Source organism: Halichoerus grypus, chromosome 14, assembly GCF_964656455.1.
Source record: "Halichoerus grypus chromosome 14, mHalGry1.hap1.1, whole genome shotgun sequence".
Classification (NCBI taxonomy): domain Eukaryota; kingdom Metazoa; phylum Chordata; class Mammalia; order Carnivora; family Phocidae; genus Halichoerus; species Halichoerus grypus.
In genome coordinates, this window is record NC_135725.1 from 87,822,904 (window position 1) to 87,841,627 (window position 18,724).

Sequence of the window (18,724 nt, forward strand, 5' to 3'; positions counted from 1 at the left end):
ATCCTCCCTCCTTTTCACAGATATAAAATAGACAATTTATCCATTGCACATACGTTACATTCAGTCTTTCGAGCATTTCTGCCCATCAAGTGCAATTTACACACTCTCACAAACCAACTTCAGTTTAGAAGAATTAAAGCTTGTGTGATTAGGATTTTTACAACATCACTGATGATCAGACAGTAGCACAGACAAAATTACTTTTTTTTTTTTTAACAAAAGAAACCTTTTATTTTAGATTTACAGAAAATCTGCAGATGGTACAGAGAGTTTCCATATAGCCCTCACCCAGTTTCCCCAGTTATTAACATCTTAATGTTAAGGGCTCCATCCTCCTGACCCAGCCACTTCCCAAAGGCCCCTCCTCTGAATACCATCACATTCAGAATATGAATTTTGGGGGATGAGAATATTTAGTCCATAGTGGCATCTCTGGCCCTCAGATCAGAGTTTGCCTTATTGGAGAGTATGCTATCCTTGAACGTTAATCATATTTATTGAGCATCTACTGTGTATGTGGCACAGTTCTGAGAATTAGAGAAACAGGACACAACAGATAAGTTCCCTCCTGAAGCTCTCAGTCCAGTGCAAGAGACGGACAATAGACAAGGACACAAACAGGGTGATAGGGACAGTGGGCCATGGGGGGTGGAAGTGGAGTTACTTTAGATAGGGCAGGTGGGCTTCAAGCTGAGGCCTGAAAGTTCTTTGCCAGGTGGGACTCTGAAGCAAGAGTCCAGGCAGAGAGAACAGGATGCTCAGGAGAGAGACGGAGCTGTGGGTTTGAGAACAAGGGAGTATGTGGGATGTGAAGGTCTGAGAGGAAGGCAGGGGCACATCATGTAGGGCTTTGCGGTCAGAATAAAAAGGGTGGATTTTTTCTTAAGGGTTTTTGGAAGCCATTGACAGGTTGAACGCAGGAGTGACATGATCCCATCTGTTGTGAAAACACCACCTGTCTCTCTCATGGGGAGTATGGATCAGGGAGGATGAGTGCAGAAGCAGGGGACCCCCTATGGGGCTACTGTGGCCATCCATGATGGAGGCTTGGACTAGGGACAGCCCAAGGAGATGGAAATGGTGACTGAAGAGCTTTGGAGAGGTTTTATTTTATTTTTTTATTTTTTTATTTTTAAAATTTATTTATTTGAGAGAGAGAGCGAGAGAGGGAACACAAGCCGGGGGAGTGGGAGAGGGAGAAGCAGGCTTCCCGCAGAGCAGGGAGCCCGATGCGGGCCTCGATCCCAGGACCCCGGGATCATGACCTGAGCCGAAGGCAGACGCTTAACGACTGAGCCACCCAGGCGCCCTGGAGAGGTTTTAGACATGGGGTCAGCAACCTGCTGATGGATTGGAAGTGGAGGCTGGGGGAGAAAAGAATCCAGGACAACCACTAGCTTTGGGTCTAAGCAACTGGTGGAAGATGGGTCCACTTCCTGAGATAAGGACCATGGGTGAGAGACATGTTTGCAGTAAACAATCAAGGCTTCTGTTTGACTGTATGGGTGCCTGAGATGTCTGGAGAATAGCCAAATGGAGATGTCCAGTGTGCAGCCAGATGCAGGGTCTTGAGGGAGAAAGTTGGGGCCTCTCACCCAGGGAGAGAGGAGAGAGAGAGAAAGGGTCTAGAAGAGAACCTCAGGGCAGGTCAGTACTGTAGAGTGGGGAGACAGGGAAGATGTGGCAACAAAGAGGCTGATGGGGGAGAGGAAGAAGGCCATCTGGCTAGAGAACCAAGCTCCGGATCCATACATAAGTCCTTTCCTAGAAGGGGGGAGGCACCAACTGCTTACACTAAATGCAGAGTTAACATGGAGGATGAAGAGTCAATGCCTACTAAGCAGGGTATGATTTCCGGGAGGGGTCTTCACGTGTTTTTGCTCATACAGCCCCTCTGCGCATTTTTAGATCGACATGGAAAATTTTCATCATAAGCTTAAATGGTTACAAAACACCCGATTTCCTGTCTATTGTACCAACATTTTAAGCTGATAGTTACTTTGCTCTTCTAGCATACTCAATGGAATCTCAGGCCATAGCAATTTTACTCATTGTTCAGGTCTAAACTGAGGCATGGAGGAGAGCCTTCCCCAACCTGCAGATTGGGTAAGGTGCCTCCTCCATGCATCCCGCATCACAGCACTGACCACACTGGACACAACCCATCTGCTGCCCGTCTGTCTCCCTCACCCCAGACCGAGAGCTCCGTGAGGACAGGGCCTCTGTTTGCCCTGCTCCTGCTATATCCCCAGCATACGGCACTGAATCTGACACAGAGCCAGTGTTCATTAAATATCTGTTGAACGGTTAGCTGATGGGTAAACTCAACCGGTCTCAGCAAAGGCTGGGCCAAGGTTACCTGGGCCACTCTCCTCACTGAACCCAACAGCCAGAGTGATCTTTGTTCTGCCCATGCCGCTCCCTGTGTGAAACCTTCTGTGGCTCCCTATGGCCCCCAGAATAGAGGCCAGACTCCTTAGAGCACTTGCAGGCCTTCCCATTCCAGTCTCCCCTAGCTCTGCATCCTCATTCTCACCAGCCTCCAGTATGTGAGATACTTCCCCAAACTGCACTTTCTGTTCTCTGTGTAAACGTTCCACTCCTCACTTGTTGCTTGAGTAACTCTTTGAATTCTCAGTTTAGACGGAAGCCTTCCCTGCTCCACGGCCCCTGGGCCTCTCCCGCCGCTCAGTGTGGGACCCTTGCCCACCGCCTGCCTTTCCCAGAGCCTGGAGGCTCGGGACGGCCAGGGCCACTCCCGCTCCTTCACTGCTGTCTTCCCAGCACCAGACAAGTGGCCGGCCTTGCAGCATGCGGAAGGACGCAACGGGCTTCGGGGTTGACTGTGCGCCAGGGCACGGCAGTCTCCGTGCCTCCCCAGTGTTCGGTTGGCCGGGGCCCCCAGAGCGCAGAGCAGCTGTCTCAGGAAGGCAGGCAGGTGGGCAGACATGGGAGAGGCTCACTACAGCTCCAGGGGAACGGATGACAAAGCCAAGTGTGGGGGTTCGGAAAAGGTCTAGGACACAGAACAGTAAGAAGCAGGCGTGGGGCTCGTGAAAGCCGAGGCACTGGACAGCTCTCGCGCCACGCACAAAGATGGCGACACAGAGCCCCGCCTCCGCCAATATGGCCGTTCCGAGGAGTGGGTGGGCCTGCGGGGCGGAAGTGACGCAACCGGAAGTCCGGTTCAGCTCCCGGTGGGCGGGCCATACGACGCGGAGGTTGGCGGGCTGCGAGTGGGGCGATGTGGCGGGCTGGTCGCCTACGACGTGGTCGCCTAGGACGTGGGGCGGCGCTGGGGCTGCTGCTGGCGGTCCACGCGGTGGCGGCGTTCGAGCCCATCAGCGTGGCCATCGCCATCGGGGCCGCGTCGGCGCTCACCGGCTACCTGTCCTACACGGATCTGTACTGCCGCTTCGCCGAGTGCTGCCGCGAGGAGCAGCGGCTCAACGCGTCGGGTAGGGCGGGTGGGCCCGCGAGGGGCGCGGCGCTCACCCTGAGCTGGGGCGGGAGGGAGCACGGACGGGGCCTCGGTCCGGACTCCAGCCCTGGAAGCCGTGCCCTCTGAGACCCATGCTCCAGATCGTGGGGCTCTCTGCTCAAGCTCCTTCTTAAATGCCTCGGACTCCCTGCGAGTACAGTAAGAAGAAGCTGAAGGCAGCGTGTCCAGCCCTTTGCACCATGTCAGTCCTATTAAGTAGTTTTCTATGTGCAACGGCTACCCAGAAAGCCCACATTTGGCCCTTGGTTTTCTTACAAGCCAGCAGGGGTGGCTGGGGAATAGCATGCAGCTCAGTCAAGAGAGGGCTAATCCTTGGATGAACGAACACGTTTAGCTTCCTTATCAGACACTGGACTATTAAGGAGGACATCCGTCTAGTGCATATCCTTGGAAGTGGCATCGTGTGACAATGCACCCCGAGGTTCTGCCTCTGGGCCAGCCCTGGGGTTTGGCAGATGCCCTGCTGGACCGCTTGCTAATATCGCCTCTCGCTTTGGCCAGCTGGGGAAAGTGCTGCTTTTCTGGTGCCTGTTTAATGTGTATTTTTCTCTCTGTTCTCCGGCTGGCTCCTGCAGCCCTCAAGCTGGAATTAGAGGAGAAGCTGTTTGGGCAGCATCTGGCCACAGAGGTGATTCTCAAGGCGCTGACTGGCTTCAAGAACAACCAAAATCCCAAGAAACCGCTGACTCTTTCCTTACATGGCTGGGCTGGCACGGGCAAGAACTTTGTCAGCCAAATTGTGGCTGAAAATCTTCACTCAAAAGGCCTGAAGAGTAACTTTGTCCACCTGTATGTCTCGACTCTGCACTTCCCTCACGAGCAGCAGATAAAACTGTACCAGGCAAGAGAATGCTGTTACCGTGTCCACCAGCCACTCGGACTGGTCTGGGTGACCTGCTCACTAACTCTGGCCTCTGCTGCTTCTCTTTGCACAGCAGTAGCCCTGGGCCCCCACTGAGTTAAGGCACACTTGTCCCCAGTTACCCTTTGCTGTTTGCAGAGCTCTCCTACAGCTTTTTTCTCATTTGATTCCAAAATCATACAGTGGGGTAGCTGACCTTATTTCCACTAAAAGATGGAGCCAAGAGAGGCGAGGGGACTTGCTCCTTACAATCTCTCTGGCCTTGTGGCAAATCAGAAACTTGGGCCCAAATCTCCAAACTCCCTGTTTGAGGCATAGCCACGTTCTGCAATGAATGAGTGTGTTCGCTGTTTCCATCCCAGCCCTTGGTGAAGCGGAGCAGTCTTAAGTGATTTGTTCTGATACGACTTCATTAAAATCTCCCACCTATGATACAGCGTCTGCAGTTAACACTCAGCAGTTAGCACTGTAAGCTAGAGGATTTTTTTCCCCCTCAGTAGCTTTTATTTCCTTTGTTCTTCACATCCAAATCCTAGGCGTTGCTTTCTTTCTTCAAATGAAAGCCTCGAAGAACCCAATCTTAAGACCGTTCCGCCTTTTGACATATTCTGTCTACATTTATATTAAGTTGTCTAGTAGGGTTCTCATTTCAATGGCCATTGTCCTTATAAAGATTAATAGTCCACTGTTAGGTGGGGACCTAAATAAGAAACAGAAACTGAACTGAACAAGGAAGTGAAACTGGCTATTTGCCACACAAACAGCCGGGAAATTGCTGAAAAGAAGGAATAAGTTTTTTTCCAAATTCTTTCATAAATCTCTAGAAATACAGTAATTAGATGAGGGGGCCTCTGGAGCCGTTCACGTTTTGGGGTGGAGGGCTTGTTGCTTGGGTGTCTTTTTCTCAGGAAAGCATGCTTTCCATGAAATGCCAGTTCCCTTGTTCACTGCATTGTCCGGGCACTGGTTGGGGGCACTGTGCAAGCCTGAGTCCAGTTTCTTATTCCTCCGTATGTCTGCTAAAATTAACTTGAGATTTCAGGCCACGGTGAACTGAAATGATGGGCTGGTTAACAGTGAACTGATCAATATTCACATGTCTTGCTCCTCTCATACCTTTAAAAAGTCACATTTAGCACATCATTTGAGTTAGGGAAAAAACTTTCTTTGCATTTGAGCACCTGTCAGTTTTCACTTTTTATAAAGTTATGGAAAAGCTGTTACCCAGTGAATGGAGATTAGGATGCAGTTTCCAAGAGTTCTTTGTAAAGGCCCAGAGAGCTCCGATTTATCATCTGGCAGAGCATGAGGAACTGTGCCGTGCTTCTGCTCCCCTTGGCACATCCTTTGAGCCTTTGCATCCTCTTTCTTTTATGTTTGGTCTAGGACCAGTTACAAGGATGGATTCGGGGTAACGTGAGTGCATGTGCGAGCTCTGTGTTCATATTTGACGAGATGGACAAATTGCACCCTGGGGTCATCGATGCAATCAAGCCATTTCTAGACTACTACGAGCAGATCGATGGCGTGTCTTACCGGAAGGCCATCTTCATCTTTCTCAGGTCAGCGGGAGGTGTTTTCTCGGGGGCACACAAGCCACTCATTCTCCCGGTGCTAGAAAGAGGTCCTGGCAGCCGTCAGCACTCTGTTGGCCAGGGACAAAGGTGCCTAGCAAAAGTCGATTGTTGACTTTTTTTTTTTATGTTATGTTAAGATTGTTGACTTCTTTCTTTTACTTTGGGGTTGCTCCAATTGGCATGGCAAGGAGTGTGAGAGCTGAAGAAAATGAATTAGATATTGCTGATAACAGGCAATTTTGTTACCTGGCCATGCCTCCGAAGGTTGTCAAAAGTCAGCATTGTGTGGCAAGTTTTGTAAAAGCAGATTTCAAGCTCCGTGAGGGCAGACGCTTATTTTGTCCTTGTCCAGGAGCACTTAGTAAATATTCCCCAGTTAAGAAGAAACCTCAGAGCAGGTATGATCCTCGATTAGACACAGAATCTAACTGTAATTTTTACTCTGCTTCTTTGGCAAATTCAGCAATGCTGGTGGGGACCTCATAACTAAGATTGCCCTTGACTTTTGGCGGGCGGGAAGAAAGAGGGAAGACATTCAGCTGAAGGATCTCGAACCCGTGCTTTCTGTCGGAGTCTTCAACAATAAACACAGTGAGTCTCCCAGGCTGAGGAGCCCCCTAACCCTGCTAGCGGAGTCCCCTCCTTTAAACCTTCCATAAAGCCACTGAATCTGTGGGCCTCTGTGGCTTCGCTGAAATAGGTACTTACTCTTCGGGCATTCCATAACAGAAGCCAGTTAGCAGGGGTAACCGACCAGTCCTTTTATCAGGCTTGTTGCACGCTTGATAAAAAGAGAATCTCAAGGGGTAGAGACATGAAGGATATACTGTGGGTTGGGATCAGAATGGGCCCTGTAAGCGCAGTGAGCTTGGCCAGGTGACAGGGACAGTGATGGGAAGACCCAGCTGTGTCTTGCTTTGCAGGTGGCCTGTGGCACAGCGGACTGATAGACAGAAACCTCATCGATTACTTTATCCCCTTCCTCCCCCTGGAGTACAGACACGTGAAGATGTGTGTGCGGGCAGAGATGAGGGCCCGTGGCTCTGCCATCAATGAGGACGTTGTCACCAGAGTGGCAGATGAAATGACTTTTTTCCCCAAAAGCGAGAAAATCTACTCAGACAAGGGCTGCAAGACTGTGCAGTCACGGTTGGATTTTCACTGACCTCTTACTCAAGTGGGGTAAGAGACCGCTGGGAGCTCAGCCAGCGAGGGTCTTGCCTTCCGGAAGCACTTTGAAGCCCTCTTTGGGGTTTGCACTTTGCACCTGTGGACTTTCGGGACGTAGAAGTTTCTAAGAGTTGAGTTTTGAACAGACACCCATCTGTTGGGTGCAGTTGTCATTTTGGACCTGATAGCAATCCACCTGTTAACTGCGGCGGAAGATGAACTTTTAACCACCCGCCCCTTGCTGACCTTGACAGAAGTGCCTTGCAGACAGCTGTGTGAGTGAGACCCACAGCACCCACACCTCAGGAGCTGCTGCTCTAACTCAGGGAGTTCAAGGGCCCTGCCGCAACCTGGGGAGCATTTGGTTTGCAGCTGCTGAAAACCTGTTTCTTTGCACAGAGAGTGTTCACTGGCTTCAAGAATTTTCAGTTGAAATCAGTGGCACCTTCAGGCACAGACAGTGTCCGGTGGAGACGTGGCCTGCACACGGAACATTCTCGACCAGGTGACCTCTCTGCCTGTGGTGTGGGGTCTCCATCTGAGGCCACTGCAGCAGACCAGGACCGACGGCCTCGCGGTTTGTCCGTTGCTTTGGCTGGTCCTGGAATTCCTTTGCCGTCTCTCAGTTGGTATCGATCTCAGCCTGCCTTGTACCACTTCTGCTCCTGAACTTCAGTCGCTGCTAGATTTGCCCCCAATCACGCATCATCATGAGAGTCAAATCAGAATGAGGCCGTTGGTTTTGAATTTGAGCTCTTGGTTCCCATGGTGAAATGTGTTATAATTTATGCATGGATCAGTCTCTCACTTTATTCCAGAGAATCATTTGAAAGCCATAGGACATGCTCAAGTCTCCATGGATGCCACATGCCAGAGTGCTCAGCTGGCAGAGTTGGCTTTGCCAAAGAAGTGTAAGTACTGGACACAGAAATGCTAGAATTTTCAAGGATATGTATGTTTTTTATGATGTTTTTACTTGTGAATCTTAGATAATAGAAAAATATAGAACATGGCTTATTTTAAAACCTGGGAAGGACACCAAAAAATGGAATAATTGCCCATCCCTTTATCAGAAATCTTAACAAAAACAGTATGCATTTTTATTGTTCAGTCCATGGCAATAGCTGGTCACAGCTGTAGGTCAAACAAGGTCAGTGTGAAGCGGCTGGTCCCGGGTGTCCTCTGATGACGAGCACCCTCTATGACAGCGCTAGGCTGGACCGCCCTGGTCACCGGGAAGTAAGACGGATTCCAGCCCGTGTGAATTGGTGTGTGTCACAGCTGCGACGCGACCACAGACACTTTAGAAGAACAGCGTGCAGTGTGTTCATATGGAAGATGTAGAAGGAACATCCTTACGACATAGGAGTGCCTTACAGAGGGTCACCTTTAGTCTTTTAAAAATGCTAAGTTAAGGGGCGCCTGGGTGGCTCAGTGGGTTAAGCGTCTGCCTTCGGCTCAGGTCATGATCCCAGGGTCCTGGGATCGAGTCCCGCATTGCACTCCCCCTGCTTTGCAGGGAGCCTGCTTCTCCTTCTCCCTCTCCCTGCTGCTTCCCCTACTTGTGCTCTCTCTCTCTCTCTCGATTTTTGATTTAAAAAAAAAATGCCAAGTTAAGGCTTAAAATTTTTGGTTTTGTGTTCTCGCATTGGAGCCGAGTTACAATTCTTTCATAACCCCGTGTCTGGTCAGGGAGAGACAAGATTTTCCCTGTTCACAGTGACGCAATTCACTCACCACGTGTGGGCCACCTTTGGACTTGTAACCTGAAGAGGCCACGGCTGACCACAGCCCAGCCTCCCTCGCCCCATGTAAGAGGTAGACAAGAACTTGAATTGACCTATTGAATATGAAATAAAGCCTACATTTTATCATGTGACATGTCACTTGCAAACCTTTTTTTTTTTTTTTTTCTAGTTTATTTGGTAACTCTGGAAAGTTTGAGCTTGGGATAAAGGCTGTTCAACAGCTCGGGTGTCAGGTTTACTACACCCCAGACGTACTGGCGGGTCATCTGCGTCAGACAGTCGGTATTGACCTTCAGGGCTGGCCCCCCCCCCCCGCCCCCCGCCACACACACACACAGTTACACTGGATTAGGTGATGGCTTATACACCACAGTTCCACAGATGAAAATGCAGGAAGAGCTGGACTTCTTTCTAGCAAGTGTTTTCTCCTAAAATTAACATAGGAAGGAAATTAAGGCAGTGGGAAAACAGGACTTCCTGCTGACATTCTGCACCCGAGCAAGGCGGGGCTCAGCCCGAAACCAGAACTGGTACAGTGAAGTCCTCACTCGAGCGCACTCCACCTGGCCTCTCCTCTGTTGGCGAATCGTTAACACCAACCCTCTTTCCAGGACTGAGGACAAGCCAGCTACTTTATAGAAAGTTCAAACCCTCTTTGCCAGCGTCCCACCCACTCCCCCCATTAATTGAAGGTGCTCAAGTCCCGAGACAGGACTTTCCAGGTCTGTCCCCAGCCTTGTGCAATTTCCGCTCTGCCCCGTATTGCCTCATCTACCAAGACTGAACTTGCCAACTGAGGTCAGGGATTCCTGGGTTCCCTAAGTAGGGGCGCCCAGGTGCTGGGGCTGCCATCTGAAAGTGAGTAGCTCGATCTGCGACTCCTGGGGATAGGACGACAGGCCGACTTCTGCTCCACACCAAGAACCTTCCAACACTTGGGGTGCCTGGGTGGCTCAGTTGGTGAAGCGTCTGCCTTGGGCTCAGGTCATGATCTCGGGGTCCTGGGCTCGAGCCCCGCATCAGCCTCCCCACTCAGGGCGGAGTCTGCTTCTCCCTCCCCTCTGACCCTCACCCCTGCTCATGCTCTCGCTTGCTCCCTCTCAAATGAATAAATCTTAAAAAAAAAACTCCCAACACTTGCAGCCATCCTTAGGAGGCCTGGACGCCCTTGAAGAGGCTCTCTGCAGGCCAGGTACAAGGCAGAGGGGTCCTGTAGCAGCCGGGTGCCAGCTGGTCCTCTGGGCCTGCAACAAAAATGGGCCTCTGCGAGCACTTAGGTACCACCCCCCACAGGAGCCCCACCCGCCTGCAGGCACACATGGGCGTTGCACACACCAAGGCACGTCTAGTCTCCTGTGGTGCTCTGTACTCCTGCCTGGCATCTCAGCTGGGGTTGTCTCTCGATTTGAACTCCATGGCTGGGTGTCAGGAGCGCCATGAAGCCCAGTGCAGCTGAGCGAAGAGCAAGAGCTCTCAGGATCCTCAAGTGCCTGCGTTAGACGTCACTCCAGCCTGCACTGCACCTCTTAGGTCTTAATTCATAGCTGAAGCACCTAAGACCTACGGTGGAGGGTTTTTTTGTTCCCGCCTTTAAAGATGTATTCACAAATTACACACAATTTTATTGCAAAATGGTAGCTCTGCTGTAGTTATAAGTAAAAACACTATTCTCGGCATCCTCAGGGTGGATTGGTGGCCGGGGGGGGGCAGCTAAGAGGTTTTGGGAGTTCTCATTAAACAACAAGAACTAGCAACGAGGGGCGCCTGGGTGGCTCAGTCGTTGAGCGTCTGTCTTCAGCTCAGGTCATGATCCCAGGGTCCTGGGATCGAGCCCCGCATCGGGCTCCCTGCTCGGCGGGAAGCCTGCTTCTCCCTCTCCCACTCCCCCTGCTTGTGTTCCCTCTCTCGCTGTGTCTCTCTCTGTCAAATAAATAAAATTAAAAAAAAAAAAAAAAGAACTAGCAACGAGTACCGTTTTTAAAAATATGGCAAAATAACACATGGCTCATTCAGGGATGGAAAGCAGAGAAGGGTCTTCCTTTGCAAAGCTGAAGGACTGGCAAGTGAGATGCTGGAAATACTTTTCTCCAAGGAAACTGTTTCTAACAAATGTTCACAATGTTGCTAAGATCATTCCCACAGTTCACAATGTTACTGAGATCAAAACCCTTGGAAAGGGGATTTAAGGCTTATCTGTGACTTGCCTGAGTGTGTCCCCTCTTATGCACTCATCCTTCTATCTAAACACTTCATTGCCCCTTGCGATGGTCAGCCTGGGACAGGTCTGATCACTGCTCCGGGCTTGGTCCCCAGTTATGCTATCCTAGGGACTACGTGCCGAGAACCCAGGCTTGGGCTTTTTTGCAGTAAAGATATCACGGTATGCAATATGGTGACAGGAACTTAAAAGAAAACCACACAAAGCCAGAAACGTAGTCTGAAAAGTTTCTCATAATGTTAAAAACCATTTTAAATAAAGTCACCACATTTTCAGTAAAACTTAGACGTCCTTCCTTGAAACAGAAACACTTGAAATTAAAACATGATTTTTAAAAAATCATGAGCCTTAGGCTGAGCAGACTGGGAGCTGGCTGCTTCCTCCTCTGAAGGCTCCGGGGGCTGTTCCGAAGTCCACGACCTGTAGGGTCTGAGGCCTGCAGGCTCCGCTGGATGCAACCTGCCCAGGAAAATTCCCGTCCTGTTCCACAGGAAGCGTTCCCTTTAGTCCTCTTCTAGAGTACGGAGCCTGGGGAGGTCCGGGAAGAGAGCTGGGTGTTGAGTTCCTTCTCCCAAGTCGAAGCAGTGACTCCGGGGCCGTCAGTCATCGTAGTAGTAATCTAACTTGGTGAACACAGTTTTGCAGCCTTTGTCAGAGAAAACTCTCTCCTCTTTGGGGAAAAATGTCATCTCGTCTGCCACTTTGGTTACAATGTCCTCGTCAATTTCAAAGCCTCGGGCCTGCATTTCGACTCTGATGCACATTTTTAGGTGTTTATATTCCAGGGGGAGGAAGGGAACAAAATAATCAATGAGATTTCGGTCAATTAAGCTGCTATGCCAGAAGCCACCTGGGAAAAAGAAAAAGGTGTTGTTCATCCATCGTCCACCTGCTCCCCCATCCATCCAACACACATCCACAGGGCGTCCACTGGGGGCCAGACTCGGAGGTGGAGCCCGCAATCCAGTGAGTCAGGTGTAACCCGGGCACTTGGTGCCTCCATGAAAGCCAAGCACAGGAGACGTGGCACCTTCCTTAGGCCTCTGGCTCAGGGGAGGCCTCTCAGATGGACCTACAGATCCGAAGCGGGAGAGGCGCACTAGCCCAGGGTGCCAGGAGCACGCAGAGAGGCGGAGTGGGGTGCGGGGAGAACCAGCTTTCCAGGCTGGCACAAGGAGGGAGGAGGCCCCAGGGGAGGATGAGCTGCTCCCTTACTCGGGGAACTTGGGACTCACCGGACAGCGACAGGGCAGCTGCCCGCACGTCCAAACCACGCAGCGTGCACCGAGGGACCAGGAACTGGAACCGTCAAGAGCGATACTGGGTGACGGCGGTGCTCTGGTGTGGCCACAGGGCACAGCCTTTGCTGTGTGTTTTCACCCGGGACGAGTGCGGGCTTGGCACCCACCCCGTGACCCAGTCACGTCCCCTCCTGGTTTCCCAGGAGGACCCAGCACATGCTCCCTCCTGACGACAGCGCGCCCGCCGGATCGCACCCAACGCCTGCAGAGGTGAACGGCTTCCCTTCCGCTTTGCCGCTTCCTTCTGGGGCCTCAAGCCTGGTCTCACTCTGACACCAATTCCCACGTGTGTGGGGTTTTGTTTTGTTTTGTTTTTTTCACACCACCAAGCAATTCTCAACACCAGCTGGGTGCGCTACAGTTCAGCTCAGTTAAAGGACACCATTCAGGTACAGCCCGATGGAAGAGACGCAGAGGGCAGGGAATGCGGAAAGGATGTGCAGCTTCCACGCCCCCTCCCAGAGGACCACTCTCCCCAAATCTCCACATGTTCAACCCGGAAGCTCTCTGAACTCCATCCTGGGTTTTTATGGAAGCTTCGTTCCATAGACATGCCTGATCAAATCATTGGCCATTGGTGACTCATCCGACCTCCACCCCTGTCCTCTCCCCAGCGATCAGGGGATAGGACTGAAAGTTCCAACCCTCCAGTCACATGGTTGGTTCCCCTGGAAACCAGACTATGCCCTTCAGATGCTTCCCCAAAGGACCCTTATTAACACAAACTCAGGTGTGGTTAACGGCTTTGTTATGAATATCAAGACACTTTTATGGCTCTTGTTACTTAGGAAATTCTGAGCGTTTTATATCTGTGCCAGAAACGGGGACAACGAGCAAATACATCTTATTATAAATCATAATTTTCCTTTCCCAGCAGTGCTTTGCACAAAGCTGGTGCTCCATAAAGATCTCACTGCCTGGATGGGGTGGAGTCGGCCGTGGGAAAGAACAAAACTAATGGCCAAGCAGTAACAAAGGGGGGGCAGCTCGTTTCCTGAAGGCCTGCTCTGCGTCGCGCAAGCCCTGGGCCCTGGGGAGAGAGCCCGGAGCCGGGCAGACATGGACGCTGCCCTCGGGTTCCCAAGCTGACAAGCCAGTACACAGACGATTTCAGATCGTGCCAGGGGCTGTGAGCACTGAGATGGGATGAGTGGGCAAGGAGGACAGGCTACTTGGCCAGAGTGGGCAGCCACGGCCCGGAGGTGACCTCTGGGCAGAGAGGGCACGACAAGAACCCGACCACAGGAATCGTGTTCTGACAAAAAAATTATCTCAGATGGGGTCTCTTGAAAAACCATCTATGGACCACTTCCCATTTGTACCCTCAGCCTGAGTGTCCCGCCAGAACCCCACTGGAACGGCCAGCCATCTGCCCCACATCTCTACAGGGGTGCCGCGCTCACTGTCCACGCCTGTCTCCATCTCTCACCCGGCCCCACAAACTTGCAACTCTGCAGTGTGTCCCCCGAAATGGCAGTGCCACCCTTCCACGGCTCAAGCCGGATCCTTGAGTCAGTGTGCTCTCATTCCCACACCAATCCCTTAGGAAATCTTATTCTACCTTCTGTAGGTTTCTCCCTTCAAAACGCATCCTCATCCCACCATGTTGCCCGAGCCCACCACTAGCATGAGGGGCTGGGCCACCAGCATCTGTCCCCTGGGCTGCTGCATAGCTTCTGCCTGGTGTCCCTGCCCCTGCCGCCTTCAGTCCATTCTCCCCCCAGCAGCCAGCGTGGTCCTGTTAAAACCAAGGCTGGTCATGTCACTGTTTGCTCAAAATACTCCAGGGGCTCCCTCCTCCACTGGGAGTCAAACCCAAAGCCTCCCTATGGCCCTCCAGGCCTTCCATGACCAGCACGCCCAGGGCAAGTCTTGCCTCTTATCCAACCCCTTTCTCCTTTGTTCCTCAGTGCCACAGTGACCCTGGGCACACCCCCACCTCAGTGCTCCTGCATGTGCTGTTCCCTCTGATTGAATGCTGTTCCCTGTGGTAGCCACCTGGCTCACCCCCTCAGTCCTCAGATCAGCTCAAATATTACCCTCAGTGAGCCATCCCTGATCACTCTATTTAAAACTGCAGCCCATCCTCATTCCAGCACCCCCAAAGCCTCGTTATTGACTGACTTTTTACCTATTGGAGAGGAAAATATATCTCTACTTCTATATAGATGCAGATATCCATCATCTGACCCATTTCCTTTCTTATTTATTATTATTAGAATGTAAACCCCATGAGGATAAGGATTTGCTTTTGTTCACTGCTATGTCCCCAGTTTTTGGACCGGTGCCTGCCACCTAGTAGGTGCTCAATAAACACAGGAATGAATGAATGAGTTCAGCCATCTGCCTGAGGCTGCAGTCAGTAAATGGCTGAGCCAGGTCCACGTGATTCTGAAGCTTATACTCTGGAACCCTTTATAACCCCCCAGAACGTGGGTTCTAGGCAACCGGCCTCACCCTGATAAAGCATTTAGGCTAAGGTTTCTAGTGCAATGTGTTCATACTGTTTGCGTGCCAAGGAACCATCTAACAGATTACAAAATATCCTGGCTTTCATCAGTAATATTCTGGCTACACAAACGGATATACAACACCCGATACTGTTCACGTATCTCTGCAGTAGAAGGAATTCCTTGTTTCAAAGGAGAACTTTTGTTTTCTAAGCTCAAGAAGGAACCTGAACAGAGCAGACTTAAATGGTAACAGTCAGCCCGTGTAGCTCCCAGGTTACCCGGTGAGTCATTCTGCATCATGGGGAGTTCCCACCGCCAAGGGTTCAAGGTCAAAGGTGTGTGAGTTCACTGGAAAAACCATGAGCTGGGCAGTGAAAAGCTCAGGCTCTGGGACCAGAGACACCAAACAGGCTGGGTAGCCTTGGGCAAGCGGCTCCCTTTGAGCCTCTGTTTCTGTGGGGACGATGACAGTTTCTACCCCATGAGGTTATTGTGGAGATCAAAGGAAATCTGCAGGTAGAGCGTTCTACAAGGCGCCCAGTGCAGAATAAGGGCCCGCCCACTGCTTGGCTGTTAATCTCGGGCACAGAATCTCTTCAAAGTTCCAGGGCAAAACACAGAGAGAAAAGGACCCAACAGGTCCTTTCTTTTGGAGGCACCTATAGCAGCAGCCTTCCTTGCTCAATCGCTTGCTTTTCTTCCACAAAGGAAAAGGACTTAGCTAAAGAAAACAGGGAACTAATCTTTAAGACCTCGATGATCAAGACTGTCCCTCTTTCTTTAAAACAGCACTTTCCAAACTTTAGGGTGTATGAAAGTCACCTGGAGTTTAACACAGATTCTTCCAAGAAATTCCGCCTTAGTAGGTCTGGGGAAGGGACCGAGAATTGGCATTTCTAGCCAGCTCCCAGGCCATGGCGATGCCGAAGATCTATAACTTAGGGACGCAGGATCACGAACGCGAGGGATTAGTAACGGCGGGCACTTACTGTTCTTGTTATTGAAGGCCGACACAGACAAGGCTGGCTCCATGTCTTTGAGCTTGATCTCCTCCCTCTGCTTCCCACTCCTCCAGAAATCTAAAGCCACGTCTGTGATCCTTTCTGCTCCAGCATTGCTGCAACAGAATTCTGCTGAGTGAGGACCGGGTTTCGTCCCGAAGCCCACGGACTTGGGCTCAGGGTTCTTCAAGCAGGTCCCCGCCCTGACCTTACCTGAGAAATATGAAGATGGCTTTCTGGTAGGAGACCCCATCCACGTGGTCATAATAGTCTAGGAAAGGCTTGATGGCATCTATGAGGCCGGCATGCATCTTGTCCATCTCATCGAATATGAAGACGGACCTCCCACAGGCGCTCACGTTGCCGCGGATCCACAACTGTAACTGGTCCTGAATGACAAGGGGGAAAAGCCAAAGTTCTCAGCGAGTGCAACAGAAACAAATGGCAGAGAAGCATCAGCGCTACAAATGCTGCCACAATGGTCGCATTCACAGAGTGCTTACTGTATGCTTGGCACCGTGCTAAGAACTTTACACACACAAGCTCTTTGGTTCCTCACCACAGCTCCGTGCAGTGCGGGTTATCATACCCATTTTACAGATTGGGAGACTGAGGCATCGACTGCATCATCTCGCCCCAGATCACAATATGAGTATGTGGTAGAGCTGGGATCTGGATCCTGCCCTGCCTGGTTCCAAAGCCCCACACTGACTGTAATTCCTGTGCTGTGTGGGTATCATAGCAATGCTGTGTCACTCAGTTGCTGGTCCTTGTCATTTAAATGGCGATGTTAATATGTATCCTGTGTCCACCAGCCTTCTTCAGGCCCATGATTACACAGCTGGCAGGTGGAAGAGTTAGGACTCACAACCAGGTGTGTCTGCTGCCGAAGTCTAAGCTATCCATCAGTGAGTTAAACTGTAGAAGCAGTTTGCAACGCTTCGGCTAAACAACCTCAGGCCTTTCTAGAAATGTTTCCTCTTTTACAAAATGAGTTAGAGGTGATGATCTTTAGGTTGGATGCGATGACATCCACGTCTAACCCCACTTACTGAAAAGAGTATCATACAGAGCCTGTTTTCAGCAACCACCACGAAGCTGGGATGGTATAACTGCTCCATACAACCTCAAACCCTCCCTAACTTCCATACCTTTCAAAGGGGGAACCCACACGTGTAGACGTCTTCAGGGCTCACTCACTCCAACACAGAATTCCCAAATCCCACCCCACGACAAAGAAACCGGGAACCCGGCATCATCCAGGAAGGATTCCAAAATTCTGCTCTTGCCTTATACAGGGTGATGTTGGAGGCATGTGGAAAGTGCAGCGTGGCCACAAACAGGTGGACATAGTCACTGTTCAGACCACCCTCGTAAATATTCTCCGCGATGATCTTGCTGACAAAATTTTTGCCCGTGCCCGTCCACCCGTGCAGAGAGAGGGTGAGAGGTTTCTTGGGCTTCGGGTTGCTTATGAAGCCGGACACAGCGTTTAAGATGACTTTCTTTGCAAGATGCTGTCCAAAGAGCTTGCTGTCCAGATCCTTCTGCAGCGCTGGGAAAAACAAAGCTAGTCAGGGAGGGGGTGTCTGTGTGTCTGGCGAAATCTGGCTAAGTGTGCAGGCGCGTGTGAAAGCCCGCAGAGCCGGCTAAGCTCTTCGAGCACCGCGGGAAACGCTGCGGTGCGTCGGCAGCACTTGGCCCGCAGGTGGCGGTGGGCCTGGAGGCCTCCCCCGGCCAGGCCTGCCCCTCCTCCGCGCCCCGCAGGGCAGGGCTGCGGTTCGGCCGCCGCCCACGGCGCGAGCGGACTGCCCACCATCCCTCCTGCCTCCGGCTGGAAAGAAGCGAAACTCTCGGCGGAGGAAGTGGCCCGGCTCGCAGCGCGCCTGCTCGGGTCTCCGACCAAACCGCTCCGTCCGTGGTCGTGGCCGGGAGCCAGGCGCCACCCCAGCCGGGCCGCTCCGGCTGCGACCCCGGCCCCCGGCCCCGCCGGTGGCCCGACGCCCGCCTCGGACGCTCGCCCCGCCCGTCTACCTTCCCGGCTGAGGCTCCGCTTCTGGCCGCAGCACTCCGTGAAGAGGCAGTAGAGGCGCGGGTAGATGTAGCCGGTGAGGACGCCGGCCAGGGCCAGTCCCAGGCTGATGGGCTCCACCGCCCGCACCGCCAACGGCGCCAGCAGCAGCAGGCCCAGCGCCGCCCGGCCCAGCTTCATACCCGGACCCGGGCCGCCCCGCGCGTTCTCGCGCTGCCCAAGACCCGCGCTACTGCCAGGCCGCGCTTCCGGCTCCGCCCCGACGCGGCCGCCATCTTTGTGCGGGGCGGGTCTGCTCGCGCCGCCGCCGCCGCCATCTTTGTGTGGGGCAGAGCCCGTGCCTGCCTCTGGGAGGTGAGCGCAGGAGGCCGCTGGGGGCGCTTTTAAAAAATAAGACTATTTTCGGGGAACAATTTTAGATATATGGAAAAATGGAGAAGACAGTACAAAGAGGTCCTATATACCCTCCTACGTAATTTCCCGTATTATTAACATATTAGTATTTTACACTTGTTAAAATTAATGAACCTATATTGATACAACTAAAGTTTGTTCATTTTCCCTTAGTTTTTACCTGATGTCCTAGATCTGATCTAGGATCCCGTCCAAGATACCGCATTACATTGCCTTCTCATGTCTCCTTAGGCTCCTCCTTGGATAAGAATGTTTCTCAAGCTCTCCTTGGTTTTGATGACCTTGACAGTTTTGGGGGAGTGCTGGTCAAATCTTTTGTAAGATACCCCACTATTAGGATGTGATGTTTTCTCATGATTAGACTGGGGATATGAGCGTTGGGGAGGAACATAATTTACAAGGGTAGAGTGCTATTTTCATGACATATGAAGGATACATACTACCAA

At 51.7% G+C, this 18,724-nt stretch overlaps 2 protein-coding genes across 3 annotated transcripts; one reads left to right on the plus strand and one right to left on the minus strand.

Moving 5' to 3' along the window:
- Positions 1-3,183: 3,183 nt before the first annotated feature.
- TOR1B (torsin family 1 member B) lies at positions 3,184-8,990 on the plus strand. Its single transcript, XM_036117019.2, has 5 exons — positions 3,184-3,458; positions 4,078-4,343; positions 5,751-5,926; positions 6,405-6,532; positions 6,865-8,990. The coding sequence occupies exons 1-5, from the start codon at positions 3,245-3,247 to the stop codon at positions 7,104-7,106; spliced, it is 1,026 nt and encodes a 341-aa protein (XP_035972912.1). The 5' UTR covers positions 3,184-3,244; the 3' UTR covers positions 7,107-8,990.
- A 2,302-nt stretch (positions 8,991-11,292) lies between these two features.
- Positions 11,293-18,593, minus strand: TOR1A (torsin family 1 member A). Of its 2 annotated transcripts, none has more exons than XM_036117022.2 (5): positions 17,867-18,399; positions 17,122-17,387; positions 16,046-16,221; positions 15,821-15,948; positions 11,293-11,927 (listed from the first exon to the last, which is right to left on the minus strand). In XM_036117022.2, the coding sequence occupies exons 1-5, from the start codon at positions 18,042-18,044 to the stop codon at positions 11,677-11,679; spliced, it is 999 nt and encodes a 332-aa protein (XP_035972915.2). In that variant the 5' UTR covers positions 18,045-18,399; the 3' UTR covers positions 11,293-11,676. The 2 variants fall into 2 exon arrangements, with proteins under 2 accessions (XP_035972915.2, XP_077918012.1); XM_078061886.1 differs by lacking the exon at positions 11,293-11,927 and adding an exon at positions 11,934-12,376 and having other exon boundaries at positions 17,867-18,593.
- Between the last annotated feature and the right edge of the window lie 131 nt (positions 18,594-18,724).